Here is a 21620-nt window from a genome sequence, read left to right as displayed (position 1 = left end):
ATGTCCAAAACCAAAGGCCACTAATTGCTTTTATTAGCAATGAAAGCTCTGTCTTGGAGACAGCAGAGGCAGAAGAGCTGAGGCTAAGCTCGTAAATTGAGTGTTTGTTCTTCTTCCCTTCAGTGATTCCATGACATGCTATCATGTCATTCTTGTAAATGTTTCAAAGAAAAGTTTTTGAATGATAGTGCTTTGCTATAGTCCCTGCTGTTGGGAAGGGCTATACAAACATCTGCCATACACTCCTAAAATAAAATTCACCCAGAGATTTTGTTTACATGTTTTGTCCTTAAAACCAGCACTCTGCTGCAACTTTCGGCCATATCTGCCTTATTAAAATTGAACCTTTTATTTTAAACACAGTACATTTTGTAACAGGAAAATCAATATACAGTAACCCCGAGTACTGCAGACAACAGCTGTAGGGCATAATCTGATGACAGAAAGTTGAGAACAGTATTTTGGCAGTTATGTGTTCAGCTCATATTTCACTTTTTGTTTGTAATGTTACTGAGCAATAAATATCTGATATTTCTCCCTACCTGGTGACTGACAAAGCTACGCAAAATGAAGAAATCAGTGTTTTCAGCATTAAAGACTATTATCTAAAAAATTAATCAGTTCTTACTTATTTTTTCCTCTATGGGATACTGTAAGAGGATAGCTCTTCCCAGAGCTACAATGAGTTAACAACAGTCTCACAGCTCTTAGCAAAGATATAGGAAGATACTTAAGCATAAAGAGTACCTTGAAAAGACTGCTAAATACTTTTCACTGCCTTCAATTTGGCTGTGGTAAGGCTGCTCAGCTCTGTTCCAAGGCTGGGATTCATGATGCACCTACGCTTGGAAAAGCTACCTAGGTAGAAAAGAGATGAAGGCACAGGTATGCCTGGTACACAGGAGTATAAAAAAACCATAAAGATCTTAATAGAGATTTTGATTTTGATCATCTGTTACTTTTTCTTTATTAAGTAAAAGTTTACAAATAGAAACAAACTGCTCCATGTCTGTTTTTATGCCATCATTAAATACTGAATCTGTGAATAAACTAGGGATTTTTGGAACCTACCTATTTGTCCTTAGAAGGTGGAATATTATTAGTTCTCTAAAATGGCTTGTGATTCACTTCGATTACAAAATAAACTCAAACACATTTCCTTGGTGAGCAAAAGGCAAAGCGCGCTAGATCATTTTGTACTCAAATTGCTTTTTTTACCACATCCCACCAAGCATATTTTTCTCAGATAATGAAACCGGTATTTTAAAGGCTTCCAATCCAGATTTCTGTGGCAAATGCTTTAATTAAGATTGATATATTCCATTTGTTTAGCTTTCAGACTTTGATACGGAAGTTTTAACTTGAACTGCATTGCCCTCTAGCGCTGCGCCGGGGCCGGCCGCAGTGATGTCACCAGCACATGCAGTGTGAGCACAGGCAGCCAGCTCATGCAGAGCTGCCTAAATGCTGACAAACCCTTCTTGGAGACGCATGTCACAGCAGCTAGACAGAGGCATCCTTCCAACAGAACCACAAATGCACAAGGGAAAACAGTAAACCTGTCTTTTATTTCAGGGACGTCATGATCAAAACAGCTACTTTTGAGCTCCAGCCAAGACTTCTGCCTTCTAATTTCTGTTTAAACGAGTTCGTATGAGAAATTAAGCAAGTTTGAACAGCCTATTATTTCTGACAGGCTTCAGAGGACTTCACGCTCTGCAAGTTTTACGGGCTCATAGCTGACAGCTTGCTGGAGAGATGAGTTCTCAATCTAAAACCGGCCGGGGCTTCGCAGCAACTTCTTGGGTAGAGAGATAACTTTCAGCTGAACTCAAACCATCTGCGTGTTTTGCAAGGGATCCAACCATAACTTGCTATGGAGGATGATTTTTAAGATGAATACCTACCTTGGTGATAAATCCAATTCATCGATACCTGGATACTTGAAAGTGCCTCCACTAAATAATGGCAATCTTTCTGCAAACAGCTCCAACGAGACAGCAAGCAATCTGGATTCACCTGCCTTGGATATAAGTAGGGCGATAATTGTGGGGCTTATTCTAGGTGCCTTTATACTCTTTGCTATTATAGGTAACATCTTGGTAATTCTCTCTGTTGCTTGCAATAAACATTTAAGAATCCCTACAAACTATTTCATAATTAACCTCGCAATAGCAGATTTGTTGCTGAGTTTCACTGTCCTTCCATTCTCTGCTACACTGGAAATCCTTGGTTATTGGGTTTTGGGGAGGATATTTTGTGATATCTGGGCAGCAGTTGATGTGCTATGCTGTACAGCTTCTATTTTAAGTCTGTGTGCAATTTCTATAGATAGATATATAGGAGTACGTTATTCTCTCCAGTATCCAACTTTGGTAACAAGAAGAAGGGCAATTTTAGCTCTCCTAGGTGTCTGGGTCCTTTCCATGGTGATTTCTATTGGGCCTCTTTTGGGCTGGAAAGAACCAGCACCCAAGGACGACAAAGAGTGCCGTATCACTGAAGAACCATTCTATGCTTTGTTTTCTTCCTTGGGCTCGTTTTACATTCCTTTAATTGTCATCCTCGTGATGTACTGTCGGGTCTACATAGTGGCAAAAAGGACTACTAAAAACCTGGAAGCTGGGGTTATGAAAGAAATGTCTAACTCCAAGGAGCTGACTTTACGGATTCATTACAGGAACATTCATGAGGACACATTAAACAGCACGAAATCCAAGAGTCACAATCCCAGGAATTCCTTAGCTTTCAAACTTTTTAAATTCTCTAGAGAAAAGAAGGCAGCCAAGACATTGGGAATTGTGGTTGGCATGTTCATCTTGTGCTGGCTACCTTTCTTCATTGTTCTGCCACTAGGTAAGTGGGTAATCAAGGGGCTGTGTGGGAAGGGGGGGGGAAGAGGGTTGGTTAGTTGTTTACTACAAAAACATCATGGAAAAAAATCAGATGAATGGTAAGTAGATATCATTTTGAGAACTGCAGCAAACAGATGAAGGGAAGTGAAAGTAATGTACTTCTGACGTTGAGTCATGCTCAAACTTTGTAAAGTGTGCAGCCTGCAGAAAGTCTGGGGCAGATGTCAAATCAGGGGACAACATCTTCAGAGTTTATATATTAAGTACCCCTTTATGGTCTTTGTTAGAATTGAATTAGGTTTCAGAAACATTTTTATAGGATGCTTTAACAAAAATCCTAGGTAAGAACACAGAGAAGAAGTTTCAGCACTGAAATGTTCTTGGTTTAGTTTACTGTTTGATGTTTCTACTGTAATACAGTAGGTCCTCTGGCATTATTAGGTGTCTTAAATGGAAATGAGTCTGATCTAATGATGAAGTGCAAAACTCCCCTGGGCTTTGGGAAGCTGAAAAAGTTCTAGTTCTCAGTTCAAAGGTCATTGATCAAAGGTCATTGATCAAATCCCAAAAGCAAACACACAAAGCCCACCGATCCCCACAGGAAGTTTCTTGTTGGTTTCAGTAAGCTTTAGGACAGGCATTTCAGGAGAATGCCATGTGAGCTTTTGGCAGTCACTTTGTTCACTTTTAACTTTATTATTAAAGTATTTGATGTAGCCTTAATACATTGTTCTGTGTTCCCAAATCCTTGTGAAATTTGCTTATATTGTCTTTAATACTAGCGCTACCCGTGAAGTGAAATATCTCAAGACGTTGAATTACTAAGCTCTCAAAAATATCTGTCCAAAATTCATTTCTCTGAGACAGAGACAATCTGGCAGCCTAAATATGGAAAGAGGTGGAAAAAGAAAAGGGAGACAAAGCCTTTATTAATGTTCTGTATTCATGTTTACTTAGTTACCCTACCAAAACATTTCTAATTGAGTGGTAAGTGAATATTTTTAGTAAGTGAATATTTTTATTCTGTTGTAGAAAACTAAATTGAGTTCAGCAACGTGGTACTGGTAAAGTGTTATAAAACTATCATTTCAGTGAATGTGTAATATCATATAGACTAGATTCTTTACTGCAAGATAACTACTTAAGCTACTGCAGGGCAACTGTATAATCTCTAGCTTATTGTATTATAAACTTGAAAATTTTTATGATTCAGAATCTGCATAAAGCTAATGTTAAGGATGTCAAAAACTCCAAACAGAATAAAAATTGTGAGCAAAGTTCTCTTTGGCTACTGAAATTTAAGTCCTTGTGCTGGCTCTTAAAGAAAGTTTATAATATAGAGGAAGTTTTCAACTACTGCAAAAATAGATACCAGTGGGTAGGACATATATTTTCACCATATGGTACCAGTAGTAGTACTAGATATGTAGCTACTAGGTCATAATCCCCTGATAAAGTAGATTCCCTCCTTGATTTTGAACTATTGAAGGAACTTTGAAGAAAAAAAAAAATGTGAATGCAGTAGAGCATATCCATAGCTAGCAGAAGCCAGTATAGCTACTGACGCTGTTCAATAAACAGAGATGCAGACCAGTCCATTAAAAACATTATGGTCACAGGGCACAAGCAACATGAGAAATAATTAAATTTCTTGAAAGATTGTCAGTTTTCCCTTTGAGAAGTTATTTCATAACTCCTGATCTTTCCTGGGAGGTTTAATGAGTCATTGCTCTAGACACCTAAGTGGAGAATTTCTCTCTTGTCACAATATGATTTTCTCTCTCATATAAACTGTGTCCAAGGCATCAGTGAGGTGACAGGCTGAGAGCCTCCACCACAGCACACCATGTTCTGGCAGAGGGGCTGAATGGGCTCAAGAGCTAAACCCACTGCTGTGAGCTCTGACCTGACACAGACTGAGTGCCTATAACCCCCAATACACTCACATCAGTGCTGTGAGCACTTGGTATCTCACAGAGCCAAGGTTCAGAAAAAGTTGCCGGTGTCAGTTAAAAGAGTGAAAAAATCAGTATTTTGGTGTTGCAATACAGACTGCTGGCTCTCCTGTCCTCTTGAGACCCTTTCAGGGGCCCAACTCTTAACTGACAGCCTTTAGTCTAAGAAAGGGGTGAAAAAAAGTATTCATAGTATCCAATATGCTTTCAAATAGTAAGTGCTTTCCCTTTGATTTTCTAACTAGGAATAGGGCTGGGTTTGTTCCTTGTACCTGATCTCTTTTTTAAATTTATTTAGCACACTCCGGAATGTTGTACTTTTTTATCTCTGTATATCAGTGCAAAGTTAATTAATGCTGTTAGGCATGACTAAAGCATTGCTCACTAAAACAGGTGGGGAAAAGACCTTTTCCTGATATGCATAATGCAACCATTAACTGGAGGAGATAGCAGAAGAGTGGAGAAAGACTTTTTAAGGAGCTTCTTGTGTGCTGCACTCTTGGTACTAGAAATCTTTTGCTTTGTGTCTTGAAGTCACAAAATTAACTGAAATGCTATTAAGAACCCTTACAAAAAGCACACAATGGTATGAAATCAGTTTCAGTGATAGGCAAACCATAGAATCCAAAAGGTACTGATGATGTACAAAACTCTCCATAGGTGACCTGGGCTGCTTTGATCACAACCCACTCGCTCATCAGTGCAGGGCTGCGAACTACAATACCTCTTCTGCTACTGAGTCCAGACTAGATACTTACATTTGCTGTACTGGAAGGATAGGCTTCTTCCTTAGCTTGTGTTTTTTATACCTTATATTTGCACCATTAACCCAAAACACAACCTCACATCCACATCTTCACTGGTTTTTGTTGCTCCCTGTTTCACTCAGTAATGCCATGGTACTGCAGAATGGAGTCGACAGAGAAGCTCTGGATTTCAGAGGATCCAATCACAAAACATTTGGCAAGTTGGTAGACGTTATTTCTGCAACATGCCAAAACCATGTCTTAACAAATCTGCTTAAAAGTAGAGGAGCTTCCTTCTTCTTAGCTCTTCTACTAGTTTCTCAGACAAAATTATAATTCTTCCACTCTGGCATTTCAATGTATTTCACAGCTACCTATTTTGATATTCCAGACAAAGGATTATTGCATCAGGTGGCAGATATATACTGGGAACTGATGCAGTGCTGAAAGCAGGGATATTGCTTGAATAAATATTCTATGACAGAGGCAAAGAAATAATATTAACACTTACAGAGTGTTTTTCAAGAACCAAAAGGCTTTGCAAGGAAAGCTCTCTGACAGAGCCCTGTATACAGCTACAGAGAGGACTTACAGCAGTGACACAATGATGCACTGAGCATCATGAAACGATCAGCGTGAAGAATGACCCACAATCTCTTTTTGTAGGACTGAACCATGCTGCCTTTAGTGTTAAGCTCCTGATGATGCAGCAAAACTGGTATCAAAGCGAATCATGTGAGAAATTTGGTTTTATTCCAGTAGCTACCAGATATTCTTTCCAGAATAGAGCTACAGAATATCCCTGTGGTACACATTCATAAATGCTCCATGGCTTTCTCTTGCCACTCAAATTTTTGTGGTACAGCATAAAAAATAAAATTAAGACATACGTGTCTTTAAGACAACTTCTTGTGCCATAAATTCAGTGACTCATCTTTGAAAAGTAAGTATGTTGCTTCTTTAAAATAAATGTTTCTTTTATCCTCCCTCATACAAATCCTTTCTTAGGCATCAAGACTATATTAAATATGCATTGCTGAAAAAACGCTGAGTAAAATAAACGATTTTTATCTAAAGACTAGAGCCCTGCAGAAATAAGGTACTCATTAAAATTCACTCCTTTAAACAAAGGAATATTAAATTTTATGCCAATACCTTCATTAAAAAAATGAATACAAAATGAAGGATCATATGTATCCCCCATGGCTACTATGTAAAGTTTAGTCTCATTCCTGTTAATTGAGATATCAGAGCTGGCTTGCCAGTCTTCTCCCAGACACACACACACACAAACCCCACAAAGGCAAAACTCACCACCTCCACTACTTTAATGAAAGCATATTCACTTCCCCAGCCTATTGCTTAACTCCAGCGGAGATCAGCAGAGCATTATTCACATCCCAGTTCAGAGACTAACTCTCCTTGCTCCCATAAAACCTGTGATCTTATCCACTAAAGTCAGAAACAAAATTCTTGTAACTTAACTGGCAGTTGGATAAGGTCTCAAGAGCCTCATAATGAATATACTACTCCTTTGACTACCATTATATATTAAGCTTTTGAAACCACTCTATAAAATAACAAAAAAGAAGACAAAAATATTCTGCATGTGACAGGTCAGCCAATACAAAATTATTCTTAAAATAAAATGTTATTCAAGTACAGTATGTAGATTTATGTTACATCAGGCCAACCTCTGCACCTCTGCACTAAGAATCCCAAATTAGGCCACTTAGTTTCCCATGGGAAACACTTCAAGGCATTAGGTCCAGTGCTGTCAATGCTACTGGGTTCTGCTTTCTGCAAGGCTTTAGGCCTGGTTTGCCTTTCATCTCATTTTAGTCGTGCCTCCTCTCCCCCTCTCTACCTGGCCTAGTTCTGTAGATTTGATGCCCCCAAGTTAATAGTTACACAGAATTTGTACAAATTAATTATATATGGGGCAATCTGACCTCTGCCCCCTTACAGGTCAATCTTTGGTACAATGTTCAATTGCACAGGTGATAGCAGGAACCTGCTCCTCCTATTTTCTAGCCAATTCCTGTAAAACAAAACATAAGGGCATTTCCTGACAAGTACAGCATGTTTTATCACATGTGGAAGACTAGATTACTTAAACATTTCATTTTACTGCTAAAATAGCGTCCCTTAAGCTGGTTCTGGTTTAAACCTTTTGGTTTGCAAGGGATGCCAATTAGCAGTTCCTTACAGACTTCTATTTTTTAGAACAAAGTTGTTATCAAAGCAGATGAAACTGCACAAATTCTGAGGTACTCCCTATGTAGGCTTTTGACTTGCAGGTCAGAGGAACAAAGGGAAATCTTAAAGTGTACAGTCTTATAAAAACAAATACACAAAGCAATACAGAAAAAATACAAAGAAATCAACTCATGTTGATTATTCAACCTCAGGGATGGCAGTAAATCCCATCTCAGGTGATGAGAAATCTCCAAAAATAAAAAATCAGGACTGAGCCACTGGGCAGCAATAGGAAATCTCAAAACTATTGAAATCTAAGAACAGAGAGAAGCATAATTTTAGAGGAAAGACTGCTTTCAGCATCCAGCATGCAGCAAGGCAGTGGATACAAGGTACTTATGCCAAAGGCATTTGCAAGCACATGCTATTGCTCAGTTAGTAGTCATGATGAAAGCACTGAGTAATGTTATACAAGTGCATATGGTTCTAGAGGCCATACCTCAGGATCTCAGCTGCACATTCTTTAGTGTACCTATCTGTGAAATACAGACATGAAAAAACATGTGATGATTCTTTTAGTATCTTCACAGAAGTCCTCCCGCATAACCCACTGCAAGATTTTGTGCTATTTTGACAGGCTTCCAAGTGATACCTAGAAACTGAAAAGCAATAACCATCAGTCTCTAACAAAAGAGATACAATATAATGGAAGTACATACAATATCTTTGTAGCTGTGTTATTCAATTCCATGGCAGAGTCCTATTATTTACCAACGACGCCCAAGGCAGATTGCCTCAGAATATGTCAGAAGTGAGAAGGGGAGAAGACACCAAAGCATGCTCAGCAATTGAAGATATTTAAGTATAATAAATGAAATGTCAGCAGACTGAGATTAGCTTTTCTAGACTCCTTTAATCAGCTAATCCTTTGTAAAACAAGAATAAGCTTGGCGCATATTCTTTCTAGTTAGCAAGCTGCAAAACTCTAACTCTTTTGGACAAAAGAGTAATAACAATAATAACATGTTTCTGTCCCTATCTACTGTCAGTTTTAGAGTACCCAACAGAATTGTAACTAAAATTGATCTGAATTTTATCATATTTATATGAGGGCAATACAATTCAAGCACAAGTGAATTCTCTCCATGGTGTAAGTCATCATCGCTATTCTGGACTGAGAGGTAGAGTTTGTGTCAAAAATGTAAGTGCTTGATGGAATTTTTCCACATCTCATGTATTTTCCATATCTTGTATCTCCATGTTTTGTTATTCAAAATATACTCAGAATTTTTGCTAATGTGACAACTATGGATGAGGCATGAAAAACCTTAATCCTATTGCTCTTTTTTATTGCTTTTTAAAAAAACTACAGCTTTCCTTTTTTTCTTTCTGGGCTGGGCAAATAAAGCTCCTATTTGTTTTTTCTATTGCACTTCTAAGTAACAACTTGCAAATGGTGTGTTGTACCATACGTTTTTAAAAACATTTTTCAGCTCTCAATTATTTAAGAATCAACACCATCTTTTGTATGATGCTGTAGGAAGGACAGTCATGGACCGCAGACCAGAGCAGGATCTCTGGAACAGATAATTATCTCTTAACTTCTGTCTATCAGAGACAATTTTACCATGCTAGGAATGCCAGTTTAGTAGCTCTGTGGTCACATATGTAGGCAATGTCCCTTTAAAAAAGCAAACATAGCTACTCTGCTTTGCAATTGCTTGTACCATAAGAAAGTTAGCAACTCTGGGTTTTAGTAAAAAGATCTGATCCCTATCTGCACTACAACTTCCATAACCAAAGCTTCAAGGAAGGTAAAGTTGTGGTTTTATTTTGGCCATTCTTGGTACATCTCCTTTTGGAGCCTTTAAAATGCTCTCAAACTTGAGCCATTGTGAATGAAGTTCATACAGGTCTCATAGAAGTGATTTGTTCATCTGAAATATAAGGTACCCTTTATCAGAGATAGATAGTGTGGATGATAAGAACTTGTGAATTTCAATTAGGATTAGAAATAGAAACAATAATTTTTTTCAGCCTACCAGACAGCAAGGAAAATGTTTTCCTTAGGTTTTGCTCTTACTCATGAGCATATCCATAGGGGGGTGTACTCTTTATGGTCAGATTCTGCATTTGTGCACGTCTGCTACTTTCATCTGCCTCCTTAAGAACTTGTCTAAACAGCATCAGGCCTTAGATTGGTATGAGTTACTGAGTTTAGTTAATACCAGTAATGTACTGGTTTGCAGACATTTATTTCCTTTTTTGAATGGGATGGAGGAAAAAGTATGAACCACTTTTACCCTGTCAGAACAGTTAGGTGAGATTTCTGTGTGACTTCCTTGACTCAGCTGGAAAACAGAGAAATTAAAGACTCAAGGGTTGATGACTGGTTGAATGATACCTTCACCACCTCTCACAAGTGTTTGCTCACTGTAGGGCCAGAAGGTTCCAGCAAAGCTAATCCAGCAACTGCTATACATAGTCAGTTCTAGGACATAAATTACTCACAACAGGACACTCTTCTTGATAGCTGACCTAGATCCTTGGACATGTATGCCATTTGCCTATTAACACAATGAAGAATGAGAACCGCTGTACTTGCAACAGCATTGTATTTGTATTTCTATATCTCCCACATTATCTTCTGCAATATCATTGTCTAGTCAGTTAGTCCTTATTTATTATATCTCCTTCCTCAACAGCAAAGTGCTCTCCCCCAACACACACACACAAGTTACCCACAAACTCGGGAGAGCAGCTCTGCAGCATGTTGGTGACTGCAAGGTTACTGGGATTCCCATGGTGTCCCCCAGCCTGGCAGCCTGGGCACTGCTGGGATATGCAGCCCAAGGCATCCCACAGAGACACAAACATGCTTGAAAACCATAACCGAATGCTAGCCATCATTACTTGTTTGTAGTAGTTACAATTTAACCATCCTTCCTTTAATTTTCTTTATTGAATTTTACCCTGTTGCTTTTGGATGCTCTTTTTTCACCATTACCCTAACCCTCTTCTCCAGAAGGCCTGCAGTCCCTCCCAGCTTGATCAATTCTTAATTTTATAACCATACTCTCTATTTCATCCTCTACTGTTCGTAAACTGTGGCTTTTTTCCTACATTAAATAAGTCCAGGGGAATGTAAACAAACATTGAATGCTGGAAGGAAAGAAATCAGAAGCTGTAGAAATCCAATTAGCTTTAAAACCTTGGCATGCTGACTTGGCTAAGCATGGGGTAAAAAGGACCGCAGAAAACTTAATAAAAGACAAACACATCCTTTCTGCATTCTCTAAACTCATAACATTCTGTTCAGAGGCAGCTTATTACTTTTACAGGGAGAATTTTACTAGCTATACACACATAGTATCTGAGCTTTCCCTGTTTATTAGGAAGTGGCCATAACTCAGCCATAAGCAGCTACCAGCAGTTACAGCTGCAGCAGGAGTCAAAGCATGAACTGCAGGAGATGCGGCGGTTCCCAGCCAGGCCATCAGCAGCCACCTACTGCCTAGCACGGGGCTCTCGCTGATCACATTACAAATTTGATCAAGTAACTTCTCATAGAAGACTGAGTTCCATCATTCCACAAATTTCTTGCAAAACAATAGTCATTTTTGGAAAAATTGTCTTCTCAGGAACAGATTGTTGGGTTTGATATTGTTGAAGCTTCCTGTTTTTCGTGTTTCAGAACTCATCTGTTATCATTTCGTATTTTGCAATGCTTTTCATCACTAGAGCAGTTTTTAAAACATTCGAATTTTCTTTTGTGGAGAATGTTGAAAAGTTCAGATTAAACTCCAGCCAGAATGACTCCAATCTGCACTAAAACGGAATGATTCTCTCCTCTGAACAAAGGAGGGTATGTTTGCCTTCCAAGGTTATCTTAACTAGATTTGACCAGACAAAACTTCCAAATACTAATTACCAATTCTCTATTTCCATGTTATAGTATTCAAACAAGAAGGTGGTTTACTCTCCAGAATACTCCCAAATCAGTGTTTCAAGTTTTGAAACACTTCATTTTCTACTTGTTATGAATGGAGACAAGTAGTTTCAAATTTTATGGCTTTTCTTTAACCTTAAGACAATGACAAAACCCTGTGCAGTGAAACTCTCTAGTTTTCTACTACTGGAATATCAACTGACAAACAGCAAAGCACTTAAACAACTCTAGACCATTTTATTTCAATAAAAGCAAATGTTGTATTTGTTCCAGTAAACAGGAACATACACTCACCCTAGGTTGGCTCTCATCTTAGCAAAACAGGATTTAGAAGATTTTGAAATGTGATTTTTTTTGTAATGGGCAGAAAACATAGCACCTGACAATGCAAAACTTATCCACAGAGACTTTTTCTCCTTAAATCCAGGAAATTTACAGTTCTCCTGCCCAACTATTATCTAATCCACATATCAAATGCTTGATTGTGAACAGAACTGATGATTCTATAGTAATGTATATACTTAATTGATAACAAATACACAACTTATTAAAAAGGAGGTTTAATTAATAAAAGACAATTGTCACAACATAAAATTAGAGAAGAGATTAGCAGTTGGAGTTAAGAACTAAGTAAGACATAAGCAGAGTAGAAATAAATATTTAAAAATTAAGAGGAAGACAGGAAATTACTGGAGAGTGAACATGCCTGGATGGAAAAAGAAAAAGCAGAGATATTAAAGAGAAAGCAGGCAGTAAAGGAGAATATGGTTAATTTTATGTTAAAAAATCATTAACAGCTTAAAATTTTCCTCCCATTGGGTACAAATAATAAATACAGGGCATTCTTGAAAATACATACACAGAGAATACCCTCTCCCATGAAGATGGCTCACACAAACATTAACATAGGATGTAAAACCATTCAAATGCCTGTCAGATGCAAACTGCAGCATACTGGGCTCTGTAACAGGAATGGAGCCAGCAGATGGAGCAAAGTGATTATGGCCTTTTACTCAACACTCAGACCGTGCCTGGAGTACTGCATCCATGCAGGGGAAGACAGCGATCAACTGGAATGAGTCCAGTGCAGGCAACAAAAACAATCACAAGGCTGGAGCACATTGTGTGAGGAGAGTTGAAGGAACAGGTCTCCTTCAGCCTGGAGAAGGGAAAGCTTCAGGGGACCTAATGCAGTGTTGACCCTGCTTTGAGCAGGGGGCTAGACAAGAGACTCCATAACTTCCCTTCCCACTGCAATAATTCTGTAGTTCTATTATGTTCTTGGCTTTCAGCCCCATCACGTATAAATATATATACATTCCATGCACAAAGGATGAAGGGAGGAAATACAACCACACAATGGAACCCAGTGATATTTCACAAATGACTGTTGTCACAAACTATTTGTTTCTTATACATTGTTATTTCCTCTGTGTGGCTTAAAATAGCACACAGAACAGAATGGCACAGAGATATCAAAGACAATTTCAAAAGTTCTAACTCATAAAGATTATCTTACAGGTTATTTTTCAGTTATAAACTCCAGCTAATCACTGTAGTATCTGATCACCTTGTATATGCACACAATTGGAGTAGCAAGTTTGCTCCCTTCTCCTGGAAGTAGTTTGGGGTGTTTTGTCTGGTTGGTTGGTTGCATTGGCAGGTCTAATTTTGATGCTAAGTTCTTCCTTCCATAAAGTGGAAATAGAAACTCATATATGTCCTGTGTATTACACTTTCGTCAAGAAGCTCGCCAACTACTACATTAAGAATCCTTAAATAGAAGTCTTAACTTTCCCATCCTCCTTTCTCTACAAATACAGCGGTCAGTTGCGAGAGGTAGCAAAGGAGCAGATATTTAGATGGAAGAAAAATAGACCAGGAAAGAATATGAGGGGTGGGTGGGTGTGCAGGTATGTGTATGCATGCATGCGTGCATGTGTGTGTTTCTCCTCTGCAGAGGGCCACATCAAAACCTCCTTCAGTGAAGAGTTTTCCTTAGTTAAGAGTATTGGGATTAAGCCAGTTCAGAAGATTTTCCTGCTGCTTACCCTGATATTTTAAGGACTCTTCCAAAGTCCACTGAAGTTCTTATGAGCCTTTACAAAGGCTTTCAAAGACTCCCACTGACTCCACTGGACTCTGAATTTTAATCTCAGTGATGTTCTGGACAGATATTCTGCAGAATATGTGAAAAAATTAATATGGCAAATTGCTTCCCACAACGCTCCTTAATTTCATTGAGGATGCTTTACTTACTTTCTGTGTAATAAAGAATTCATTGTAAAGAACCAGACTCTAATCAAAATTAGCTGTTACTAAATAAAATACTTATTGATTCCTTTTCATGATATTTGCTGCTGCTCAGTGTATTCCCAAACTGAATAGCTCTATCAACTCTGTGAGCATGGTCAAAAACAATGAAAACCGATCAATCTGATTGAGTTTCTGAAATATTTCCTGTTCTCCATTTGTTCTGGACACAGGCTTTGCAAAAGCTTCATTGGTGTCAATGGTGCAATCAGAGGATTGTGGGGCTATGTTTAATAAATCACAGGGTTTAGTGCAGAAAAGTAAGAAAGAATAGAAAATACACATTCTCTTAGAGTGAAGATGTTAAACATGAAGCATCAGGAAAGTGATCAGTTTGAGTAGGGAAGTCACTCTGGCTACCCTTGTCACAAACAAATCACTGAGGAGATAATCATATGCAAAATTTTCTAGCCATTTTGAAAAGCAATCTAAATCAGTACAGGGAAATATTTAATCTGTTTATCAGACTGCGATGGGAAAGTAGTTGGAGATTAGGGGAGGAAATATTAGTCTGATGTTTAGAGAGTGTGTCTAGTAGGCTTAGTTTTATCATTTTATCAAGGTACCAAAATAGCCTGCAGTTGTTTGCTCCTGACAGGTTAATGATGAGGTAAGGCATGTCTGCAGCTAAATAAAAGGTAATGTTGTTAATTCCAAGAACAAGGTAGGGAAAAGGGTGATGTTAAAAATATACAAGGCAATCAAAATATTTTGTATATCTTTATATGGTGAGAGGCAGTGGAGCTTTGCATAATAGTCACCAAATTAAACTATATTTAGAAGTACATGGCATGTATGGCAACATCTATCTAAACCACCTTCTGAATAATAAAGAACAGCTTCTCTCTGTAGAAAACTCAGGCTGGGATTCCACCCAGTGAAGAGGGACTGAAGACAAAAACTTAGAAACTTTCTGAAGCCCTGAAGAGAGTAAGTGCCCAAATAAGTATCTCTCTCGGACATTCCAGTTTTCTAACAGTTAATCCTCAACCTAAATAATGGATATATTTACCAAGGGGATCTAAGCCTACAGTATCTGGTAGGCTGCCAAAACTTAAGCCATTAAAGTTTTCCTGATGAAAACAGTTATATTCTGCAGAGTTAATTGGAGAAAAAAGGGACTAGAAGGGATCTGAAGAGGTCATTCAGGGCACCCTCCAACCCAAAGGTTGGATCAGCTATACATATATCAGTAGATGTGTGTCTACTCTGTTTTTAAAAGACTCCAGGGGTGGATTTTTACATCCTTCTTAGGTAGTATATTCCAGAATTTTCCTTTCTTGGAAGACAGAAAGTGTTTCCGAATCCATAATCTCAGTTTGCCTTGCCGCGATTCAAATCACTGTGCTTCATATATTTGCCACTGTGGACCTGGAAAACAATTTCATTTCCTTCTTAGCAGATAACTTATGTTTTTAAAGATGAATTGTCATGTCTGTCCTTAGTCCCTTTTCCTTCACCATGATGCAAGTCATATTACAAAACTACTACATTTCAGAGCATCTGTAGCTTTTGGTGGTAGAGGATCTCTTCATTAGCCACGGATTCCATCACAGGTGGTTTTGCTATGATCATGCAGTATAGCCTCTGCACAGCCAGCAATGTATCTGATCATGTGCATCAACCAGTTTCTGTTAATCCCAGGAAATATTCTTGAATTCTGCTTTTTCTTGGGTGGTGACAAACGTAGCACAACCCACTGAACACACTACTTGGATGTGCTGTACTACCCACTGTGAGTTCTAGTGGTTGAGAGTTGTGCCAGGTCTCCTGGTTCTCTTCCTGGTAAAACAAACTTTCTTACTTGTGAAAATTAGTTGGCACATGACCTTCAACTGATTGCTTCTACTCTCCCCCAGCTCAGATTGCCCACTGGTAAAATCAGGATGGCACAAAGTCAGGATGACAGACAGATGAAAAGTGCTACCTGAGAGCAAATGAATGGTGCTTCTGTATATGAACTTATTCTCACTGGGACTGTGGTGACCCCTTTTATTGCTAGGGCCCTCTTGGAATAATCACCTACCACTTGATTTTTGAAAAAAAATGAGAAAGTAATAGAACATTATACGATAGACAAAATTCATAAGATGAAATCCATCTCCCTTCAGAGCAGCTGCAGATAGATATATAGATGCATATATATATATATATATAAGGAAGGGTAGAGGAGTTAAGAATTCTATCCAGTTTTATTACATCAGTCTGAAATAAGATCAATTAACAAACCAGTCTATAAATCAATGGCTTATTTATCAAATTAATATTCCTTGTTCAGAAAAGCATGCTTCCTCGCCTTCTTGTGAAAACTTAATCTACTAGTTCATGTATAATTAAGAGTCAAGTAACACTTGAATTGTGCTATTTGCAGAAACAGGAAAAAGTGGAGAATGAAGTAGTGTGTAATGATCAGTGTTTTCATTAACTCCTTGAAACTTATTCCTGAATTTCTTAGTTTCAAAACTTTTCTACTATTGTAGCTAAATGTTAACATTTATTTTTAAATCACACCACCACATAGCTTTTCAAACTTATATATTTCCAAATTTTCTGGTAATGACTCAGCTAAGGTCATGATATCTTTTAAATGATTGATCCCAGTTCAGTGATTTTTCTAGATTCAGGTCTGAACACAAGGTGCCTCTGTCAGTCAGGGTTGCTATGAGGAAAATCTCTGCTCTTTTGTGCTGCTGCCCTTTAATATAAAAAAGACCTTTGAAAATGCCTTCTGCATCTGCTGAAAATGGCCTGCTGTCATTTTTTCAAATGGCATTTGAAAAATAGATTATCATGAAAGATAAGCATAAACTCCTCACCTTTTTTCCCTAGGGAATACATACTTCTTGAAGCAGTTTTAAAAGGTTAGCCATTTTGCAGCACTCAGCTTCTTACCTTTTTCCCTGCTTGGTCTTTTATTCTTTACTGTATATAGTTAAATTCAGTTCATGTGCAATATAGATTATATAAGCACAACTCTTTCATCTGCATTGGTTCCCAGTTATCTTCTTTATAGCTTAGCTCATTTTATTTCTTAGGGAATTTCACAAAATTTGTCAGTAAATGTCCTTAATATTTTTTTCTTATTTTATTAAAAACTATACCACAGCATTTACTTTGTCCATATTTAACCTGCCTAAAAATATTTTAACCTGGTAGAGGAACGTCCTGTAGATTACCAATTGTTAGAGTATGAGAGAAAGGCAAACTCATTGATCTGGAAAAATTCACCACTGCTCATTCAACATTCACACATAAGAAAAAATGGGACCTCTTTAGCCACTTCAAGAGGTTTACTGGGTTTTAAGAGCTAAAATGTATATTTTAAGGCAGTTCCATAAAAAATTAAGAATTTATCAGCGTGAGCTCCAAAAAAATCCTTGTTGTACATAATAAAGCTTTATACTTGTTCCCTGTTCCCTAAACTCAAGGGAAAATATTAGCAAATATTATTTACAGAACGAAACCTGAAAAGGTTTGCAACTGTGCATGTAGGAGATTTTGGAGCATCTTCCTCATCTTGGCTGTAATTATAAACTTATACCAACTTTTCCTGAAGCTTTGTAAAAATTTGACACCTATTTAATGGCTTATACCATAGAATCATATGAGTTATCGCTGAATCTTTCATCAACGAGTATGTAACACAAGACAGTTTTAAGTGTTTTCATTGATTTGATTTATCTGTTGGAAATTTATCAAATACAATGCATAGTTTCTCTGATGTTAGACATGTTGTTCTCTACTTTCTGTATTATCAGTCAGGACAGATGGAGGATCTCCATCAGATAGACAAAAGCATTGGTGAAACCTGGCAGATCATTTGCAGCAACAAAGCAGTAAGGGACATGGGTTCAACTTACAAGAGTCTTGTACATGGAGTAAAAGTCAGTAAAGTGCAGGAGTCATGAAAGAAATACTATAAATCTTGTAATTTAAAACCTCCATTTTAACTTTAAGGGCTAGCATGTTGCTTATTTGCGAGGCAACAGGTAGAGCTAGTGTTAGCTGGCATCATCCCAAAACACTGCCAGGGAAGAAATCTATTATTCTGGATTCACAGGATCTGTCCTGACTCCTGTTGCCCCGGTGAGCAGGAAGAAGAGATAGCTGATGCCATCTCAGCATCTTAATTTCTCTTCTTAGCCAGCTCAAGGACTAGTTGACACACTGAGGAGCACAGTGGATATGTGAGGAACGAAACATACTTACTTCCCTTTGGATTTCTTGTGAGTTAAGAAGGCTCAGACCCCTATAGTCAGCACCAGGCCAGCATTGCCATCTAAATAAACAGCAGTATCTGCTGTGGCACGAGAGCTATTTACCCACAAAGCTAGGAAGAGCTTTTGCATAGTTTTGAGGCCCAAGCCATGGCCTCTACATTGCTATGAGATGGGAAATACGCCTAGAATCATATCCCTCCCCACTAAGGCATCCTGACAGTCACAACTGACTCAGCTGCCTTCACAGGCCAGGGACTCTGAAACCACTCCAGTGTAAAAGGTCACTCTTCACAGAGATGTGACATTGAGGCTTAAGTGTCACCTTCCATTTGAAAAACTCTTTAAAATCTAACACCAGTTCTTGAAATAAGAATTCTCTCCTGCATCCCCACTCTTTGATTACTTAAGCCAGACACAAAGGTGTTTGCCCACCTGGATAACTGTTGAATGCCTAAATACTAAAAGTACATGAAATGGATTTCCCAGGATGAGTTTTTCATTTGGGCAGCCTCTGTAGGGAAATTATTTTGTGTTAACAGAAGAGGAAGTATTCATAAAATAACTTCTTTGTTCAGGTTACACCATTTTTATGAATGCCTGAGATATGGGAAGTATCATAATTAACTTCAGGTTTCAAGAGGTTTGTACTATCATAATAATCTAGATAAATGGGGTGATGTTTAGGAGCTTCCAGAGAAAGTATTAGAAGTTATAAGGTATGTCTGAACACACTCCTTCCAAGAAGCCTAGGAACAGTTAGGCCTCTTTCTTCAAAAATTACATTTAAAAGCGCTTTGAAGAAGGCACAACCTTATTCCATGTGTGCATTGTGCAACAGCTTGGACAATGGAGGTTTGATCTTTCACTGGAATCAATAGATGTTAGTGTAATAGATGTGTACATATAAACACAAGGACTGCTTTTTATTTTTTAATTCTACATTAATTATGTGCTTCCTTAGCTTTGAGATGGTGGAAAGCATTTCCTTATTAGCTGTAAAAATCACAAAAATAACATTTTATTGCCAAAAGACTGAAAATGAAAGCAACATGCATTAAAGATTTTGAATAAACAGATTATAACAGTGATCTGATGGCACATTTACCCTTCTCAAAGGCAGACAAACCAGTTATCTCAGATGTTGTCTCTGCTTGTTTCTTCTGGACAGGATCTCTGTTTTCGGCTCTGAAGCCCCCTGAAACGATCTTCAAGGTGATTTTTTGGCTTGGCTACTTTAACAGCTGCTTGAATCCAATCATCTATCCTTGCTCAAGCAAAGAATTCAAGAGGGCTTTCATACAGATCCTAAAATGCCAGTGCCACCGTCGAAAGCAGCTGGGGTGGTGGGCCTATAGCTACAGAAACTGGAATCGGTGCTCCTTTGAACACCCTAGGAAAGACTCTCTGGAAGACAGCGGGAGTTTCCTTAGTGGCAGTCAGAGGACATTATCTTCAGCATCTCCCAGCCCTGGCTACCTGAGCAAAATCACTCACCCACATATGGAGATGTGCACATTCCAGGAATGGAAAAACTCCAGCTCTTTCCTGAGCCCCTTACAGGAAGGCAGCAGACAAAAGGACCCATGCCAGTTCTTTACCTTCAATCTCTTAACAGAGCGCAATGGACATGTTCCTGCTGGCAGCCAAGTTTCCAGTAATAGAGACCATGAGGACCTCTGTGACACACTGAATGGCAAAACCGACTGTAGAGCAAACATGACGCTGGAATGAACAGATTCTAAATTGTCTGTTCTCTTTGTACACTAACCTGATTGACATTTAGTCCCAGTGAAGAAATGGACCTTTGCACAGTTTCTCAGTATAGCACTGAAAGGAAGCCAGTGAGGAACGGGCAGATTTATGTCGAACAGGCAGATTTATGTCACAAGCGCAGCACAAAATTGGGGCTAACCATATTCTGCCAGAGGCTACTGAAGCAAAAACAGAATGCAGGAAAGATGCCGCATAAACCCAGGGAAGTGCACACTGAACTATTTAGCTGTCACGGAAGTGCTGTGGAACAGCCAAATACATGTGTATATAGAAAGAATGTATAAATATGGGGTGGGCAGGAGAAATGTGTATGAATGTGTGTGTGTACATGTGTGCTAGTCGCATGTATGGGTGGCTGAGAGTGGAAGTAAGCAATGCAGTGTTGTTTGTACTCCTGCAGGGTACTAACAACCACTGATCTTGCCTGTGATTTCCTATTGTTGCTGTACTTCACTGTACATTAGCACTTTAGAAATGGAAAACAATTACAAAGATTAAAGTAATTTCGAAACAATTTAAATACTTGCACAGATTACTACAGGACTGGAATTCAGCCAAGTTCCCCCATCACAATTTTCACTTCAAAATAAAACACTCAGTGGTTAAGTTTGCCATTGTAACTCCTAGGATGCTCCTGAATCTCTCTGCAGTTGCTTCCCTTCCATGATTCCCTTATCAGCAACATATGTAACTCCTCTATCCTTCACCATGTTCTTTTTTGAAAGTTTGAAAATATCAGCAATGACGAGAGCTCATAATCTACATTTCAGCACATTAGTAAGTGTCCTGTAAACATACAGGCTACCAGAGGATTTGATTACTACAAGCAACACTCATAAATCACTCCAAATACCTCATAAACAGTGTCATGAACACAGCACAAAAGAGCAGTGACCGATGAAGGCCCAAAACCCAGCCTTAAGACAAACACACTGGGGCCCTGGTTCTTTCAGCGCACTGTGAAAATAGTACTGCACATTTAAAGGCTTTTACTTTGCCACTTGGATAAGAAGAGAAAGAGTCAAAACAATGGAGTAGTGTAAGTTTCACTGTCATTAATATTTTTCACCTCAGTAATATAGTACTCTAACAGAACTCCTGAGAATACCTTCTAGGACATTTTAGGTTATGTTTGGAAATTATTTTCATCTCTTCCAATTAAGTGTGAATCACTAAACTGATTTTTTTACATAAAGTGGTACAAACTGTGGAAAGTGGTATTTACTCTTTCCTCCAACCAAGACTTTCCTTATTAGGAATTACAGTGACATTTTTTAAAGCTTGAAATGGAGAATGAACCATAAACAGATGCACTAAAAACACTTAGGGACAATTTAACAATGCTAGGTCCCAAAGGAGAGCCATTTCCTTTTGTTTCCTTAAATGTATATTCTTTCATTAAGTAGACAGGGATGGATGTGGATTGTGGTTAGATGAAATATCCCCCAGCTCAGTGAGCAATGATAGGAAAGTCATGTTCCAAGGTGTTCCCATGGTCTTATGCTATAGTAAGAATCTCACAAATATATTTTAAGTCTTACCTTGGTTGAAGTTATGGCCAATCTCCTATTTTAATAATTCAATTTTTATTGGGGTAAGTCTGTAATTTC

At 38.3% G+C, this 21620-nt stretch overlaps 1 protein-coding gene across 1 annotated transcript; it reads left to right on the top strand.

Annotated features, from left to right (window-relative positions):
- The first annotated feature begins 1411 nt into the window (after positions 1 to 1411).
- On the top strand, positions 1412 to 20530 carry ADRA1B (adrenoceptor alpha 1B). Its single transcript, XM_005231721.3, has 2 exons — positions 1412 to 2856; positions 19406 to 20530. The coding sequence occupies exons 1-2, from the start codon at positions 1884 to 1886 to the stop codon at positions 19966 to 19968; spliced, it is 1536 nt and encodes a 511-aa protein (XP_005231778.1). The 5' UTR covers positions 1412 to 1883; the 3' UTR covers positions 19969 to 20530.
- Positions 20531 to 21620: the final 1090 nt, after the last annotated feature.

Source organism: Falco peregrinus, chromosome 8 (genome assembly GCF_023634155.1).
Source record: "Falco peregrinus isolate bFalPer1 chromosome 8, bFalPer1.pri, whole genome shotgun sequence".
Taxonomy (NCBI): domain Eukaryota; kingdom Metazoa; phylum Chordata; class Aves; order Falconiformes; family Falconidae; genus Falco; species Falco peregrinus.
The sequence above is the reverse complement of the archived record's forward strand: the minus strand, read 5'-3'. Positions and strand labels throughout refer to the sequence as shown.